This window comes from Cupressus sempervirens, chromosome 7, assembly GCF_028749045.1.
Source record: "Cupressus sempervirens isolate cs-2001-9-10 chromosome 7, ASM2874904v1, whole genome shotgun sequence".
NCBI classification, from domain to species: Eukaryota; Viridiplantae; Streptophyta; class Pinopsida; order Cupressales; family Cupressaceae; genus Cupressus; species Cupressus sempervirens.
In genome coordinates, this window is record NC_143124.1 from 470,232,804 (window position 1) to 470,252,778 (window position 19,975).

General features: G+C 34.2%; 2 protein-coding genes and 1 pseudogene across 2 annotated transcripts; 1 reads left to right on the forward strand and 2 right to left on the reverse strand.

Annotated features, from left to right (window-relative positions):
• Positions 1-5,520: 5,520 nt before the first annotated feature.
• On the reverse strand, positions 5,521-6,303 carry LOC149547574 (G-type lectin S-receptor-like serine/threonine-protein kinase At2g19130). Its single transcript, XM_089794147.1, has one exon. The coding sequence runs from the start codon at positions 6,301-6,303 to the stop codon at positions 5,521-5,523; it is 783 nt and encodes a 260-aa protein (XP_089650273.1).
• Positions 6,304-11,660: 5,357 nt separating this feature from the next.
• Positions 11,661-12,399, forward strand: LOC149547575 (glucan endo-1,3-beta-glucosidase-like). The gene is made up of 3 exons (XM_089794148.1): positions 11,661-11,904; positions 12,008-12,030; positions 12,157-12,399. Exons 1-3 carry the CDS (start codon positions 11,661-11,663, stop codon positions 12,397-12,399), a joined length of 510 nt encoding a protein of 169 aa, XP_089650274.1.
• Positions 12,400-17,834: 5,435 nt separating this feature from the next.
• Positions 17,835-19,756, reverse strand: LOC149547576 (G-type lectin S-receptor-like serine/threonine-protein kinase SD2-2 pseudogene; annotated as a pseudogene).
• Between the last annotated feature and the right edge of the window lie 219 nt (positions 19,757-19,975).

Consider the following 19,975-nt stretch of genomic DNA (forward strand, 5'->3'; position numbering starts at 1 on the left):
AAGGACATTGATTCTCTGTCATGAGGACAATATGCATCTGTGATTTGGGCTCATGAAAAATAATAGGACACAAACGGCAAGCAGTCAAAGTAGGCTACTTGGAATTTGCAAATTAAAAGTACTGGTAGAAAACTTTTTTTGCAAATGGAATTGACCTGGAAAAGTGTGCAAATGGATTCATCATGAGCTGAAACTTGAAACATAACAAGTCTCTGAAATCTACAATGCAATGCAAAAGTAATTTTGGTATTTTGGTCAACTGGTCAAAAGTTATAGCAGGTAAAACAAGGCTTCCCAGAAATGTGCAAAGTGCATCAGCATGACAATAGTAAATTGCCAACTTTGAGGAATTCAAAGCCTAGTCAAATGGACTCAAAATGAATCGAAATATGAAACATAGGCTCTCACGTATGGACACTAGATACTCCCAAAGCAGAAAGTCACAAAACATTTTAGGGTGCGAGATATTCAATTGCAAACATAGCCTCCTATCACGATTTGACACAGGTGAAAATGCAGAATTGACAAATGCTCAAAATGAGACTTCACGAAATGGCTCAAAATGGCATTTTATCATTATGAAATGGATAGACACACTAAATGGAAGGTGTTAGAAGCATTAAACACCTCTTAGGTCTCAAACGTATAGTCGAGTATGAATGCATTTTAAAGCGTTTGTAGGGCTCAATTTTCTCAAAAGTGCTCAAAATTTGGACTACAATTTTGAGCGCCAATAGACACCACATACTCTAACCAATCACTTTGCTTCATGACTTATAATTCCTTAAGGAAGAATTTATAATTCTTTTCCCCCTCTATTTTCCCTCCTCAAAATTAGGGTTTTAATGGATTAGGTATGATACAATGTATCTACACCACATCTTTTTTCTTCTATAAACTTCATGTAGAATCCACTTGTAATCACCTAAAAGTGGTGAATCTTAAATTTTGTACCACCATCTCATCATCCTCATCTTTCACCCTGTTCACAAAATTCAACATAATAAACTTGTCAGCTCAAATTTGGCGAATCTTTGACTTTTCAAATAATGTAGCAGCTCAACATTGTTGAATTTTTTATGCTCGGCACATACTATGTTGCTTGGCACCTATTACATTTTCACTCAGCATCAACTACATTTTACTAATGCTTGACACCTATTACATTTTGCTCAGCACCAACTATGTTACTCAGCTCACACTAGAATTTTATTTTACTTAGCACTAACTGATATTCTGTTGGGCATGAACTAACTTTGCTCAGCTCCTACTAACCAACTTGGTCAAGCTTTGTAGCCAATCTTAGTATAACTTGTTCTTCTAGAGTTTCTAAGTGTAGCCAACCTTTGTGTCTTCAAGTATATTATCAATACATTATTTCACCATTGTCTTAACTCTTCCTTGTAATTCATTACATAATCATAATTCAACCTTTCCCTTAGGTGGTGTTGTTACAACTTAATGATTAAATCCTCTTCATTAATCAACTAAGTGGTAGTACTTGGATCTTATAAAAAATTGTCTCTCAAGAAAATAGCAGGTTTGACATTAGTGACAAAACAATAATTGAAAACATTCTTCTTCAAGAATCTCTCTATCTAAACAATGATATCTTTCAATCAAATTTCAATAGGTTTTGCGGTTGTGTCACAATGGGGGGATATTTTTATTCTTATGTCATGATGGATGGAGGGTTTGATTGTGTAGGAGCTGGTCTTTCTTCTCTCCCTCATTTTCTTGGATTCCTTGATGCATCTATATTTAAAAAAATTAAAAATATTTACAAAACTTATAAATTACAAAATGAAATTAAAAAAATTGATAAAAAATACATAAATGACAAATAGAATGATGACTTACCTTGTTTTTGGGGTACCATAGATGGAGATGCAATTGGAAATTGTTTTTATAGTAAACCCAATTAGGTTTTGTTGGTCTCCTTCACAATTCACACTGGTATTGTCTTTTGAGGGTATAAAAATGCCCTCAAACATGGACAACAGTAAAAATATATAGTTTACAAAACCTGATCGATTATTGTAATGTATAATGGCTAGGCTTGGATACCAATCCTGGCTAACATTTCACTTTTCAAAAAAGTTGATTGAATTTTCAAAAACTCGATCGGGTTATTGAAATTTTTTCTTTTATTTTCGAGGATGTCTAGTTTTTGTACACCATATTGGTGCACTTACAAAGGGATGGGGTGGGTAGTTCATCTTAGAATGATCTTTCTTTGGTAGATGATATTGTTGTTGTCTTTGATGATACATATGTTGTCTATAAGGCAACTTTGGTTCATAATGTTAAAGTTGTCCCTTCTTTTTTTGCTAACTCTATCCAAAACATCGTTGCTAGTGCTAATTCAACTATCTTTTTTCCTATTGTTGTGGGTATTGAGGTCCATGTTTCTTTTGTAAGGGTTTTGTGGGTTAGCAGTGCTACTACCCCTTTCCCCCCTATGAATACTCTTGTGGTCTAGCCTAGTTCTTCAAGTTTATCTCTAGATTGGCAAATGGCTACTAATAAGGTGGAGGATGGATGGAGAAAAATTAAAGGATACAAAAAAGATCAAATCCTCCAAACCTTCATTTCATATGTCTTTACATTCTCAAAAGACTAGACCAAAATGTAAATCTTGATGGTCTTTTGTTTATTTCTAGGCTAGTTGTTTAGCCTTCTTGTTAGGAGCCATATCGTGTCCCTCTAGTTTGTTGGGTGGTGATCCATAGTTGTATTAAGATCATTCATTGATATATCTTTTCTGTCTAATTGTACAAGGTTTCGAGTCCTTTCAAAACCTATTTTTACTTTATCTTGAAACAAGCTTCATGTTAGTTTCTCTGTTTTTAAATTGGTGTTCTATTTTTCTAATAGTAATACCTAATAAAAAGAATATCACATATAGAAGTTAAAAGACAATAGCAATCATCACTTAAATAAAATATTCCTAAAGAAGGTTCTCTCAATGATCTCTAATATATGGTGTGAAGTATTTCACTCCTACATTGGTTTCTTAAAAGATAATTTTCATAGTGACATGAGGTCTATTACTATGAATGATTACTTTGTAAACCTTGCCAAAACCTCAAAACCCTAAGGTTTTCCTCTCTCCAAACCTTTGAGTTGCAATAACTAAATCTTTTTATCTAATTCAATGAGGCTAATACTCTACCTCCCACTCTGTTAATAACAAACATAATGTTACTACCACACATCATTTTATTTAATTTTTATTGCTTGTTATTGCAACATGGTGGAATTGAATTTCCCAATTCATGAACAAGGGAGTTCCTTGGTAGCATACTCCCACGTGTTCCTTTTGAGTCACTTATATCAATGAGTATACAATTTATTTTGTAGTCTCATCTTAGAAAAATGTCATGATCAATTTGTAGATTTGAAGGAAAAATCCAAGAGATGTTTTGTTCACTATGAGCATTGTCATCATCAGTTGTATTCCTTGTAGTTTTCTTTCAAAATCTATAATTAAAAATTTCTTAGCCATTACCTTAAATTCTTCATATCCTTCAAATTTTCATTTCAAACTCATCATCTTCCATATTTTCAAGGTGAATCAATCTAATTCAAAGTTCTCTCACTTATGAATCACTTGTGAGATTAAATGCTTCACACTCTTTGACCTCTTCCTTATTCAAAAGGCAAAATCAACTAATTATGTGCTTTCTCATCTCTAATATGAGCAATAAATTGGGCATATTAACCCTCTTCTTGGTTGATATGCATGCCTCTCCTTTTAGCGTCCACCATAACTTTATGTTTCATTGCTTGTTTGCAAACTGAATTCCCCTCAACTTGGGAGGAAAAGTCCACAATAATTTATACTTTGACTTTGACAACACATTCTCTAAATCTCCTTTGTTCTTAGAATCATGAACTATCTCTACCTTCTACATAGAGAAATAAGCCTAAAACTCATCTCACACTTGGCCATCTCTTCTTCTAAATATATGTCATAGTTACATGTTCACTGGGGTAATAAATACACACAACATTGCTCATTTATTTAGGTGAGTCTTTCTCTTTTCTCAAACTATCCCGCCTATGTATAAGACATTTCTTTTCAACTTTCACATACTATACATTTCTTTTCTAAATTGCTAAGAAATTTGTCAATGTTAAATTTAACTTCATTTTCTTCCATATATGCTCAATCTCACTAGGCTTTGATACTAAGTGTAAATTTATAACAAGAAAAGAAACAGATATAAAAAAGGAAAAAAAAACATGGAAACTATTTTACAATGGCTCAACAATTACCTACATGCACTCTTAAGTAGGGAATCACTTTATCATTCAAAATATATGATACACTACATACATAAATTGCATCTAGTAATTTATATATAGTTCTTCAATACAAAGAGATGATGTGGGGTGGGGTGTGTGATGAATGTTCATGTGACCATTGGACATTACATCCCAACATGTGAGGCATATACTTCTCACTACTCACTAACGATCAAAATATATGGGGTGAGGAATGTAATTTAAGTTTTTTTGAAACCAATTAAGCTCTCATCTACTCTTTATTGAGGTTTCAAGAGATTTGAAAGTGTGTAACACTGACAAAAAATATAGAGAACCACTTATAAAATTTATGTACATTAAAAAAATTTATTTCTATTTGAAAACTCATATCACAATCTAACTTTAATTTTCAATTGATTATAAAGTTGAATATTACATTTAATAATGTTCTTGTGTACAAAGTTGTTGTAATCGAAAGATTTTTAATAACACTTCATTTTTCAAATATAAACTGCTCTCCCCCCTCATACACAGATAATAAAATATAAATTAAAAAAGATAGAAAAGAAAATAGAACATTACACCACTAGTTTTTTAAGTTTACATTTAGAAGTTTATGCAATTTTAAATCTTTAAATTCTCGTATTGAATGATGAATATGTAAAATGTTTGCTCACTACTTTAATAAAATTGTACTGTGTTTAAGCTTGACCAAGCCCTCCACAATTCAAACAAACAATACAATCACTTTCGCTACCGCTGCGACTGTCCTCCCGGTCTTCTCGTTGGTTAACCATCACGGCTGAAATTTGTGGGGCGGGAGCCTCTGTCTTACCTTCAAGCATCAACACCACCTGTGCCATTTTTGGCCTCACATTCTCTTCATTTTGGATGCATAAGAAACTTACCAGAGCAACTCTTCTCACCTCCTCCACATTCGCATCACTTGCAATTCTTTTGTCTACAATGTTTTTCATGTTCCTCTAACAAATTTGCTCTTCAACCCAGGCTGGAAGGTAATACCTGCTCGATTCTTTCACAGTGAAGTCCATATTTCTTCTACCTGACATGATTTCCAAGAGACTCATGCCATAACTATAGACATCAACCTTGGAAGTGATGGGAAGGCCAGAAACCCACTCGGGAGCTAAGTATCCTCTCGTTCCTCTCGTAGTCATCAGCACCTTGCTGAAATCTCTGCCCACAAGATTTGCTAAGCCGAAGTCCCCCAAGTTGGGAATAAAATTCTCATCTAACAGAATGTTTTTGGGCTTTATGTCGCTGTGAATTATGCGGTCGTTGCATTGCAATCTCAAAATGAGTCCTCCAATCCAGTGTGTTCGGTTGGCGTTTGCAATTATTGGTGAAAAGGAATGAATTTAGAGAGCCGTTGGGCATGTATTCGTAAACCAGTAATCTCCGTGATCCTTGTGCACAGAACCCTTTAAGCCTCACCAGATTCTTATGATTTATGATTCCCACGGAGTTGATTTCTGCCCGGAATTGCTTTTCACATTGTTTCGAATCCTCCAGTTTCTTTACGGCTACAAACATACCGTCTGTTAGGGTTCCTTTGAACACTGAGCCAAATTCACCGGCCCCCAGTTCAAATCTGAAATTCCTGGTTGCGGCCTTCAATTCCTCGTAACTGAACGTTCTGAGCATTAATGCATCCGACGTAACTGCACAACTTTGGGTACTCGATCTTGACTGACGCCTCCGCCGTGTTAGAGTTGTGAAAACTAAATCAATGACAAGCTGCACTGAAAGTAGTGGAACAACTATAGTGGCTGCTTTGTAGTGGGGGGAGGGTGATTGAGCGGAGCCTACAAAGGAATCGTCGTTGCGCACACCAATTTTCAGCGTGTACCCACCGACCAAAGTGTCCTGTAAATCACCTTTATTCGACCAGATCTGACAGTGCTGATTGTAGGGATCATAACAATATGCAATGCAAGAGCAGTTGCAGAGACAAACTTCCGCACAACCCCTTTCAAGGTATGCATATTTAGCTTTACCCGACAACCACATAGGATCTGCATATATGAAACTGTCAGTGCGCCTAATTTGGGGATCGACATATATGAAACTGTCGTGCTCCTGACTTAGGGTTTCCTAACCTTATGTTATTTGGTTGTCTATTTTCACTTCCATCATATATCTCTACTTTTATTTTAGTTAATTATTGGAAGGAACTTTGATGCTTCCTTGTTAATATCTTGTATTTACTATAAAAAAATGGTTCATAACTTGCAATGTTTGTTGAAGGTTTTATAATCAGATTAGCAAGTTAAATGGGCTTAGTTTTGGCTTAATCATCAAAATGTTTAATGATTAAGTGCATTGAATTTGAGCAGTACTATATGGTTGATATTTTACAGAAGACCGGATGCTTCAATCTCAACCCCCACGCCCTCACTTTCCTTTCTATTGATATGCCTCCTCACCTTCGATGTAATGTCCTCATTATTAAGGTTAGTTTGGGACAAGTAATACATACAAAATAAACGTTAGAATTTTAAAAATAATAAATCTAACCATATTATTCCACCCTCTATCCTAAACTCAAATTTAATGATGTCTTAGATCAGGTTTCCTAACCCTAAGTTATTTGGTTGTCTTCTCTAGAATGCACCCATAAAGATTCTTCTTGGACGAGATATCCTCTATCCAAGGCCAATCATATATGTATATGTTTACAATCAGAATATTTTGGTACATGGAGATTGTCTATTAATCCTAGTCATGGTGGTAAGCCAGAGACTTTAATGCCTTACATACCCCACGATAAGGATCCCCTTAATCTCCATGGTGTCAGTCCCATGGACTGAGGACTGACACAAAATGATCAAATATTCCTTACAAAGGAAATCATGTTGATTATCTCATTATGATGAATTCTTCACTATTCAATTTGATTACCATTCCTTTCATTTTGATATTTAATTATATCGTGACATACTATAATTATTCATTATAATGCAATTTCGTATATTCAAATATTATTTTAACATTTAGTTACATCATATCATGAAATTCTATAATTATACAAAATAAATATTTCAATAAAACATAGTAAAACATTATTACTATTAATTAAAATGTCTAAATTCATACACATATATATTATAATCATGGAGTAAATAATTTTAAAAGAAAATATTTAAAGTTGCCCTTTATGAGTTACCTATTGACACCTAAAATTTCAGGGCTTCTTTGAAATTATGTAATAATTCAGCTTGATCATAATACCCCCCACATAATATATTCTTTGTTGCCTCTTTTTAATTATATTGGGTGGAATATGTCTTTGGTATTTTGCAACATGTATGGATTATTTTTTCCATTCATATTAATTAATGGTTTGTCTAATATATGTTAAAAGTGCACCTTATACTCTTTACGATCACCTCATTAACCTTGTAAATATATCACTTACTATATTTCCTTCAATAAATTATTGTTCATGGTTTTAATGCCTAGGAATTGTAGGCTACAATCCTTTGTATTTCTTTGGGATGACATGGGTTTATATACTTCCCATATGTCCATATGAAAATTATTTAGATGACTTTAAGTATTAGAGCCTTGCATGTGGCTACCTATTCTTGTTTGAATGAAAACAAGAACGAGGCTTTGATAGAACATATATGACATTTTTTGGGTTTTCAATGTGAAAATAGGGGGGTCTCTAATTTTTGGAGCAATTTGAGGCCAAATAGACCTCACAATTGGATTCAGAGGGCGTGAAAAGCCTTATTTTTAGATAGAGTTTGTTGATTTTGGACAACTTTGACCTAGAAGGCAATTTTTTTTTTCATACCAAGGTTGTATGACCTTTGACATGTATTTCAATGCAATTTTCTCAAAATAAATAAATAAATAAACAAAAATGTTATTATTAATGCTTGTGTTATAGAAAACACCACACAACCTCTTTGGGTAGGGTGCCACTAGTTCACCACCAAGAGACGTGTGTGCTCCACTATCCATGTGAGTGTACCTAGCCTTCGTGCTTTGCACTAGTGCTCCTCAACTTCAACTTGACCTCCACCTAGCACCTGCTCAACTATCACTCACAAGCCACCTTTGCCAGGTTCTACCACCGTAGGGTCACCTCCGCCCAATTCCACCATCACCAAGCCACCTCAACTCCTCCTAGCCCTGCCCATGGTCGCATGGGGACTAGGTGTGCTTAAACTAAGCCCCCATTAACTCTTTTTGAAGCTTTTAATTTATTTTTAATCATTCCAAGGGCCCTATCAATATTTTGGTGATAACTCAAGCATACAAAGGTCCTTTTTCAATCTAAAAGAAGTCTTGGAAAGTTGATTCAAATATAGAGACAATTGTGAATGTATTGTTCGGAGTCCTTTCTAATTTGTTGTCTATTTTTGAGCTTGACATCTGATGTTGTCTTTAATCTTTTAGGGGGTGTAACTTGTTTGTTTTAGCTCCATTTTTCAATATGAAAGAAGTACTAGAAGGCTCTTCTTGAGCCACTATTCTTTCCTTTCTCTTCACTAATATTTTATTTTATTTTTCCCCTTTACTCACTCACATTGATTTTGAGCCCTTACTATTTTCTTTCTCCTTGTATTTAATTACTTTCCTCTAACCCAAATATAAACTCCCCATTTTTAGTGAATATTGACTACCTACCATGTAATGCTTATCAACCTCTTTCTTTTTGGATCTATTTTGAGGCTTGCCCCTCTTGGTTTTGATTGGAGTTACTTCCCACTCATTTGTGTCAATCTTAATTAAGTGAATTCATAAAGCTTCTATCTGTTTCTCTTTAACCACTAATCCATTTGATGCATATCTTAAGCTAAAATTTGATTCACAATTTTTTTTAACAAATTTTCTTATGCCTCTTTAAGTAAATTTTGAACAAAACTCCCCATTTCTTATACATGAAAATTGTTTAGTTCCAAGAAACCTCATTAGTTGCCATAATCTTCAAAGAAAATTTTTCCTCCTCCTTTCTCTTCAAGATTTATGAAATATCTATTATTAGTTCCTACCAAACGCATGATACTAATGCTTTCATTCAGTTCACTTTTTCAATTCAATTGACCAATCAATTCATAGATTTTTTAAAGATTAAAAGAAACTTCAAATGTTTATATCTTTTTCTAATTTTTCATTATTTTATAAATCACATTTTTCATTCATTCTATTGGACCATACTATTTTTGGTAGGGAGAAAATTCAATTTTCTTCAACAAAAATACAAATATTTTCTAACAACTCTATCATGAATGCATTAATTACAACTTTATATTTTTCACATTTGTGACAAGTTGATTAGATTTTTCAAAATAAAAAATCATAAATATCTTCCACCTCACATAACATCTTTGAACAAAAATGACTGTCTAATCAATATTAATTATCACAATCTATTTTTCTTACCAAGTTCAAATATAGAGTTAAATATTTTTTATTTTTTATTTTTTATTTTAAATATATTTATTATTAGTTTTAGATTGATGTTTATTTTTGACAATTGTAAAATGTTATTTCTGTAAGTTTACACTATGTTTTACTAGCTACTATTTTACAGTTTTGTCCTTTTTTTTTAATACCATTTCACAAATTGTAAAACTAATACTACCTGTCAAACTTACTAGATATTTTGGTAGTTTGAATTAAATAATCAACAATTTTTTAAAAACAAATATTTAATATTTCAACTTATAATTTAATTGGTAGAAATGAGTAGTTCATTCATATAATATAATTTTTATTATTATTTATATATTTATTAAAATAATATAATTATTAATATTTTTCTCAATTCCCTTCAACTCTCTCTATCATTCTACCTTTACTTGTCCTTATAATAATATATCATTCTCTCTTTTAGCTCTCTCTTTATATCTTTATATCCTTCCTTTCTAAGTCTATATTTTCCTTCTTTTTCAATTATTGGCAAGAACTTTGACACATTATGTCTCAATGAAATATCTTTATGACACCACTCCAATGCTTTTGCCATTTGTCTTAAGAGTCAAATTTATCTTTCTATTACTAAAACTATTTGCAATAGCCAATAAATTTATTTCTACTATACTTAAAATGGAATTAACTTGAATAAACAAATTAATTTTTTTAAAGCCCTGCAGGAATCAGAACAAAGCACTAACTATATGTTTTAATTAATTAAAAATATAAAAAGAATATTTTTAATTATTTTATTTTCTTCAAATTAATAAATAAATACATTAATTGTACATTATAATCTCTACGTACATATTTCATTTATTTAAAATTTATGATTTAAAATGAATATGAAACGTAATGCATATTATTTTCAGATCAGTGTAGTTTTGACTTTTATACCTCACATAAAGAACCAAAAAAAATACAGTTACAATTTTTTTCCCCTACGTATTTCTCAATATAAAAGTGATAATATATGCTTCCTATTTAACATTCTAAATACAAATTTGACTGTGATTAATCGATTGACTTTTTAAAAATTTATTTATAAATTGCAAATTGGAATCGATTGAAAAATTACGGCCCATACAGAAAGAAAGCGAAGAAAGTATAGTGCATGATTCAAATTCAAATCTAACTTTTAATATTTTCGTCGATTGTGGGCAATTACTGTTCATCCACCGACGAAGACTCTGACTTGACTGACTTATGTAATTTTACTTTTGCTCTCTACAACTACAGATACTGAACATCTATGTGTTTGGGCCTAGATGATTTGTCTGCATGGCTTCGAGGAAAGGAAATAATGATTTCTATGCTCTGGCTCTACTCACTGTCGTTTCATTCTACATAATCAATGCAGGTGAGCTTCGTTCTTACTGGGAAGAAATCAAAATTGCTATCTTCTTCAGATGTTTAAACTCACATTAATGTAGCAGACAAAGTTACATTTTGAGGGAATATGAAAGCCTCAGAAATATTTTGTAGTAGATAGTCTGATTAATTTTGAATGAGCTTAAACTATGAAGCTCCAAAATTCGATAGTTCAATCAAGTTTTTAAAATCTAGATGGTATCTGAATGAGAAATTATTCGTTGTCAGCAATCTAATTTTCAAACTGCAGAATCTCTGGAGAAATTTCAACTTCACCTGCAATATAAGCCCTTTGCAAATATAAAAATCAGGGGCTCCTTATACAATGGGATACTGGATTGCTTGTCAAATGAAGGTGTAAATCTTTAAGGATAAATCCTACCTGAAAAGCAGGGAGGTGGAAGATTGGCCTAATTGAGCTCTAAACTGTTGGCTGAGGACCAACCATTTAAAAAGTAGTTTTTTTTTTGGCCATCCCTGTTGAAATTTCAAAGCTTTTAGAAGAAATGATAATGTTGTCGTTGACACCGATGTTTGATGCATTCTTTTCCCATGGATAATGCAACATGTATTATCTTTGTTCTTGTGGGCAATCAATATTGAGACATTTGGGTTGTAGCAAGGAAGTTTATGTTGGGAAGGATGGGATAAATTTGGTTCTGACATTTGTTCGGTGGATGGGCACTATTATGGATGTTCTTTCCAAGAATGCTAAAAGTGGCAGTGTCGATGAAGTTGGACACAGAAGTATCCTTTCTTACCTAGATTCCTATACTGTTGAAATGGATGTTGAGGACAAGTATTATCTGGGTTTCCAAACAAACTCACTTGACAAGAAGAGGATAAGGAAAGGGCGAGGGCCCTACGCTTGGATTTAAATTTAATACAAAAAGCTAAAGATGCTATGATTCAGGAATTAGTGCTGAAGACGCAGATGTAAGTTATTTTGTGCCACTACATTCGTGTGGTTACAAGAAAATAAAAAGGTACAAAGTTTGTCTTATTTTGTGCCACTACATAATAAGGGTGAGATTATAAGAACCAAAAAAGTCTGTCTTGCAGGCCCTGAAGAATTTGGGAATCGAAGTTATTGTGGGAGTTGGAAACGCTGAGCCTGAGAAGATTGCAAGTGATGAGGAAGAAGCAAACGGATGGGTGAGAGACAACATTAAAGCATTCTATCCTTCTGTCAAAATCAAATACATCAGTGGGAAACAAGGTTTTTTCGAGTCGGCAATTTACATTTCATATCTCCTTGCTGTGATGGAGAACAGTCAGAGGGTATCGAGTAACACTAGTCTATAAAGCAACATTAAGGTTTCCACAGTACACAATAACAATCTGCTCAAGCATGTTTTGTCTAATGCCAGAACGCCAAAGAGATATCGAAGAATAATTGAGAGATATATTTATTAACTTTTCAATGAGAATCAGAAGACAGGGAGTGAGAAGTGCCATTTTGGTTTGTTTGAAACCAATAAAACTCCCGTCTACACGCTGATCACCTCACCTGAAAGTAGCAGGGTTTTAAAAGTGGTGTATATATATCTAACAAAAAGTGGTTTATATATCTAACATAATGTAGAAAAATTCTTTTCTTAACTTAAATTGTCACAGGACCTCTAAAATAGAGGAAAACAGGGCAATTCTAGAGCAAAAATTGTTAAATAAATTTACACAATAATTCAAAATTTCTATTTAACAATTCTTTACAAATTCATTTGCATTGGAGAAAGGATTCATTTTTGTATGGCTTGATAAAAAGCTATTTTTTTTTAAAAGCTGACTATTATTATATTTAAGAGGAATTTATAATATTTCAATTTTTTAGTAATAGATAATTTTAAAAAAATAATGAATTATGAAGTTTTATGTAATAATTTTGAAATTGAGGTTTATCATGTTGATGATAGGATTTTTTATCAAATAAAATTAATGTACATTGATAAATGTCAAATAAAAATGAATGTTTGTAATTCTTATTAAAAATCAGAGACAAAATTGTAAAAAATAAATTAAAAAATACAAACATTTTAAACTTGAAAACAAATTCAAACATTGTATACACAAACTCATGACTAACTAGAACTACATAAAACACTTTTTGTAGCAAGGAAGATCTTTAGCAACAAAAGTAATGACAACACAGAAGACCATCAATTCATATATTAAAGGAAAGGGAAACAAAATTCTCTTCAAGGTTCATGTTAAGGACTTGGAAGAGGAACTATCTAGACACTCCTCTATGAATTTGATCTACATAAGGAGAAATGACAAAGATATGAATAGATTTTGATTCAATGGTTATTAAAGCTCGTGTGATTTGTAATATGTGATGTAAAAACTCTCACATAGAAATTAAAAAATAGTAGCAATCATCACTTAAACATTTAAATATTCCCAAATATAATTCTCTCAACAATCTATAGCATATGGTATGAAGTCCTTCACTCCTTCATTGGTTTCTCAATAGATAAATTTCACAACTATGTAGGGTCCATTACTAGGAATGGTTACTTTGTAAGCCTTGCCAAAACCTCCAAACCCTAATACTTCCTTGTCTCCAAACCCCCAGTTTGCAATAGCTAGATCTTTGTAGATAATTAAATGGGGCTCATACTCCACCTCCTGCTCTTTGAGTAGGGTGTGGCGTTTCTACCAAACACCCTATTAATACCATACATCGTATTAATAAAATTGTGCTACTTGTTGTGATTGGAAAATGATGGAATTAAATTTTCCAATTCATGAACAAGGGAGTTAAGTGGTTGCATACTCCCATTACTTCCTCTTGAGACACCCACATCTATGGATATCAACCCATGATTTGTCACTATTTGGCATTGAGTTGTAGACAAGTCATTTTGGAGTCCTATAATTACTACAAATGCTAGGCTTGATTTGTAGGTTGGAAGGTAGTATTCAAATGATGCTTTTCTCACTATGAGTATTGTCACCATCACCTATATTAGTTGTACATTTCTTAGAAAACCCTTCAAACTATATAATTAAGGCTTCCTTAGCCATCATCTTAACTTCTTGGACTATCCTTCAAAATTTTATGTCTAACTCATCGCATTCTAGATACAAACATGAATCAAACCCCTCACTTACTAGTCACTTGTGAGATCCCATGCATTTCACATCTTCCATCTTCAAAAGAAAACATAAACTTAGTATGTGTTTCTTTGTCTCCACAATGAGAAATAGCTTGGGCCTACTGACCCTCTTCTTGGTTGAAATACATGCCTCTCCTTTCGACCTCCACCGATACTTTTTTCTTGACCATTACATGTAAATTGTACTCCCCTCAAACTGAGAGGCAATGCCCACTATAGTTTTGATCTAGGTCTCTAACAACACATTCTATGCACCTTCTTCATTCTTAGAGTAAAAAAAAAGTCTCTACCTTATGCACATGGAAAATAAGTTTGGAACCCATCTCACAAGGTCATCAAGCTTCTTTTGAATATACATCATAGCTACACTATTATTGGTGAAATAAATACACCCAATATCCCCCTCTTCTTTAGGTGAATCCTCCTCTTTTTTCTAGGTATCCTAAAAATATTTAGGAAATTTCATTTTAACTTCCACTTATACATCTTTCTCAATTGCCAAGAAATTCATCAATGATACAATTGACTTCATCTTCTTCCATCTCTTCTCAACCCCATTAGGTGTTGATGCCAACTGGAAATTTTAAACAAGCAGAGGAACAAAAATAAAACATAAAAATAAAAGAAAATTAAGTACACAATTTTTCAGTAGTTTGATAATTACTCACATTGCTCTCAAGGAATGAATCACTTTATTATGTAATATATAATATGCTAGATACATAAACTACATATAGTCATTAATACAAAGCTCTTCAAATTTGAACAAATAGGGGGGAAAATGAATGGTCGTGTGAACATTGGGGATCGCATCCAAACATGAGGAATATATTCAAGTTATTCTTCTTTAAGGACCTTCAAGGTATGGGTTAAGAAGGAGTGCCATTTAAGTTTTAGACTCGTGTCTACTATTTGTTAAGGTTTTTAGAGATTTGAAAGTGGTGTATATATATAGTAGTAATATGACACCTCAAAAATAGAGGAAAACATGACGTTGACAAAAAATAGAGAGCATTGCTTATAAAATTGATGCACATTAAAAATTTATATTTCTATTAACAAACTCATATCACAATCTAACTCAAGTTTTCAATTGATGATGGAAGTTGAATATTACGTCTAATAATGTTTTTGTATACAAGCTTTTAGTAATTGAAAGATTTTTAATAGTACTTAATTTTTTAAATACAAATTGTTATGTTTCTAAATATTTAATATTTTACAAATATATGTTACTACTTTCTTTACAATAGATTACAATAAAATATAAATAAAAAAGATAGAAAAGAAAATTAAAAATTATATTACTATTTTATAAAAGTTTATATTTAGAAGTTTATGCAATTTTAAATCTTTCAATTCTAATATACAATGAAGAATATGTCAAATGTTTTCTGACTATTATAACAAAATTCAAAATAAGCGACAATAGATTGAGCACAATCTTACATTGTAGACATATGATTTTCACAGTCCATAGTATTGTTGTGTATATTAATATATTGTTAGTATTTGAAGATACTGAATATCAAATTTACAATCTATTTTTAAAAATCGATCAAGAAATAGATCCTTGCATTAGAATGTATATTTATAGATTTAAATATCTATTTTTTTCTACCAACAAGTCATATCTTTTTATTTTTGTCAACAATTTGAATCATACTTAAGAGTCCATCATAGGATGAAAGAGAGTTGCACTGAAATTCTTATATTTATTATTTCTTCTTAATAAAATAATAATAATCATCATACTTTCTTTATAAACAAATATAATGAACACAATTTTAAATTCTGTTTATTTTATTCATCTTTTAAAAAAATTTAAATTCAAACACCTGGTAATGTATCTACAAAAGTAGACTCTGTCATTAAAAAAATGTCTCTTGGCTTAGCCAATTCATCTTGACTACAGAGCAGAGTTGATCATTAAAAAATAAATGACTTTTGACTTAGATCAATCATCTTTGTCTACTGGCGAAGAACGTGAAATAAAAAGAGCATAAAAGGACATTTAAGAAAAAAAAAATGAGGGGTGAAAATTTATTCGAGCTGAAAGAGAAACAAATACAAACAGAGAAAGGGCATTAAACAGCCCTGTTAAGATCAACCAAGGGATCAAGGTGATGGGACAAGCCCATCCGAAGTTAAGTCTTATCAACAATGTTCCAATTACACATATGATCAGAAGCCCACTTCACCAAACAATCAACAACACTATTCCATTCCCTAGGAATATGAGTGATAGTAACAGACTCTAAAGAAGTAGACAAATGATGAATTTGGTCCGCAATCAAAGCTAACTTCCAACTAACAACTTTAGAATGTTGTTGATTCAATAGATGTATCACCACTTGTGAATCAAATTCACAGATAAGCCTTCTCCAACCAAGGTCACAAGCATTCTTCACAATGTACCAAAGAGCTATGGCCTCCATTAGGTTGTTAGTCTGAAGACCTTTATAAATAGAAAACACAAAATGGATATCCCCTTACTATCTCTACCAACATCGCCAATAATAGCAAGACCTAGATTTCCCTTGGAAGACCCATCCATATTGGCTTGACCAAGCACTTTCAAACAATACAATCACTTTTTCTATTGCTATCGCTTCCACTGGTCAACCATCACGATGTGAGAAATATAAATCAAAATCATTCACAACCCTAAACCTAAAAATTTGCTCGGCACTCACAATTGCCAACTGATAGTTTTGCTCGGTAAACACTAAGAAATCGAGTGGCAGGACAGTTTACTGAGTGAGCTCGGTAAATGAAGAACAAACAACTTGGTAGCCAAAAGATGTTGAGTGAGCTCGGTAGTGTGGATACCGAGTGAGCTCGGTAGTTATAGTAGGTTGGTGCTCAGTAGATGAAGATACTGAGTGAACTCGGTAGACACTGCAGAGATAAACCCTTTAACAAGACTTAACCGAGTGAAGACTTATAGCGTGAATAACTTTCACCATTGAAACCAGAGAGCCAAAACTTGAAGCTTTCAAATAAACTTTTCAAATGCAAGGAATAGAAGAAGAAGAACAATGGAATGCCTGCTTGCTCTCTATTCAACTTAGATTAAATCATTACAAAATTTGGGAGCATTTGGTTTCAACCGAAAAACCCTAAAGTAACCCTAAAACTTCAAACTTATAGCTCTAATGGCTACATACTACAATGCCTGGAGCAAGCACTGCTTCAACAGGTTGAATCAAACAACAAACTACGAACTTACAGGATGACACAAAGAAGCACGTGCAACTGCAGTCACGAAATAAACTTCCTCTGTCCCTACAACAAACTGGATCTACTGATCACTTTCTCTGCGACTTCTCTCTGATATGCTTAAACGCTGAACACTCTATTCTCTGTGTTTTTTCTATTTTGTTGAACGCACAATCACTGAATGAATGAATCAAACATACCTTGTGTCATATTTTTCCCCCTCTTTTTAGATTTCAAAATTTCACCTACTGCATTCATGTTTATGACTGTTTTGCAATCCGTCAGGGGTGGTAAGTGGGCATTTGGCTCCAGGGAGAAACGATCAACTGCAATTAATATTCCAACAACTGAAATCTATGGTGTTTGAGCCTCTACCTTACCTTCAAGCATCAACACCACCTATGCCATGTTTGGCCTTGCATTCCCCTCATTTTGAATGCATAAAAAACTCACAAGTGCAACTCTTCTCACCTCTTCCGCATTTGTATCACATGTAATCCTTCTATCTACATTATTTATCATGTTTCCCTGACAAATTTGCTCTTCAGCCCAGGGTGGAAGGTAATACCTACTCGATTCTTGCACATTAAAGTCCAAATTTCTCCGGCCCGAAATAATTTCCAGGAGAGTCATGCCATAACTGTAGACATCAACCTTGGAAGTGATGGGAAGTCTGGAAACCCACTCAGAGGCAAAGTATCCTCTCGTTCCTCTCGTAGTCGCCAGCACTTTGCTAAAGTCTCTACCCAAAAGCTTTGCTAGGCCGAAGTCCCCCAGCTTGAGAGAAAAATCCTCATCTAACAGAATGTTTCCGGGCTTTATGTCACTGTGTATGATCCGATCACTGCATTGCTCATGGAGGTAAAGTAATCCTCTTGCGGTACCCAATGCGATCTCAAAACGAGTCCTCCAATCCAGTGTCTTCAGTTGGCGTTTGGAAGTATTGGTGAAAAGGAATGAATTTAGAGAGCCGTTGGGCATGTATTCGTAAACCAGTAATCTGCGTGATCCTTGTGCACAGAACCCTTTAAGCCTCACTAGATTCTTATGACTTATGATTTCCACGGAGTTGATTTCTGCCCGGAATTGCTTTTCACATTGTTTCGAAGCCTCAAGTTTCTTTACGGCTTCAAGCGTACCGTCTGTTAGGGTTCCTTTGAACACTGAGCCAAATCCACCTGCCCCCAACTTGAATCTGAAATTCCTGGTCGCGGCCTTCAACTCCTTGTAACTGAACGTTCTGAGCAGCAATGCGTCCGACGTATCTGGAGAGCTCTGGGTACTCGATCTTGACCGACGCCTCCGCCACGCTACAATTGTGAAAACTAAAGCAATAACAAGCAGCACTGAAAGTAGTGGAACATTAACTATAGTGGCCACATTGTAGTGGGTGGAGGGTTACGGAGCGGGGCTTACAAAGGAATCGGCATCACCCCACACGAATGCCCAGCATGTACAGACAGACCAAACTGTCCAATAAATTACCTTTATTCGACCAGATCTGACAGTGCTGATCGGAGGGACCGTAGACGTCGGAATAATATGCAATGCAGGAGCAGTTGCGGAGACAAACTCCTTCACAACCATCCCATGCCGTTTGATCAGGGTATGAATAATTAGCTTTACCCGACACCCAGATAGGATCAGGATATATGAAACTGTCAGTGGTCCTGATTGAGGAATCCGAATTGATAATTGATAGCGCTCATGTGGAAAACACATCCGCTAGACCACCACTCGTGCAAAGACCAGGTGCGAGGGTCTCTGGGCCTCCAGCCCTGTGCACAGATACAGGGATCATCTCCTCCTTGGCAGATTCCATATGGCCCGCACAGCCCATGCACCTCACATGCAAAAGGTTTATCCGTCTCCACCTTGTACTGATCGAAATAATATTCCACTCCAAGGACTCCGTATGGTCTTAGGGAGAAACCTAAGAAGATATATTCCGTGGGTGTATATGTGAGATACAAGCGAGAGCTTGTATTTTCAACATTGAATTTGACGTTACTGAACAATGATGACTCTGATGAACTCCCATTGGAGTCCCACTTGAATCTCCAATACTCCGTTGTGTTGTTCGAGAGTAGCACAAATTGATTGTTTCCAGATGGATCCATCTGAAAGGAGAAAATACCAGGAGCCGGATCCAAAGGATTTTTCCATGAAACCAACTTTTGACTCGTGCCAAACTTCATCCCGGGTAACCCTGTATTTTCCGGGTGCTCGAAGCTCCGCCAAACTGTTTCTGATTTGTTTTTGCCTCCCAGTAGCAAAAAATTGCCAGAATCTGATATCACAGCATTGGAGGCTGCCTTCATCGCATTGGCCAACCAACAAGAAACCATTTTGATCAAAGAGTCCAAGGAAGCCATCTGTGGACAGCCTCAAGACACCCGTGATGTTTCTCACCAGTGTCTCCTTGTTTGCCACCCAAACTACGATCTAGCTTGGGACGTTCCAGATAGCAATGTACCAGTTGTTCATTCCACTGGGGCTGAAGAATCCCAGTTTAAAATTTCCATTGCTTGAAACTATGC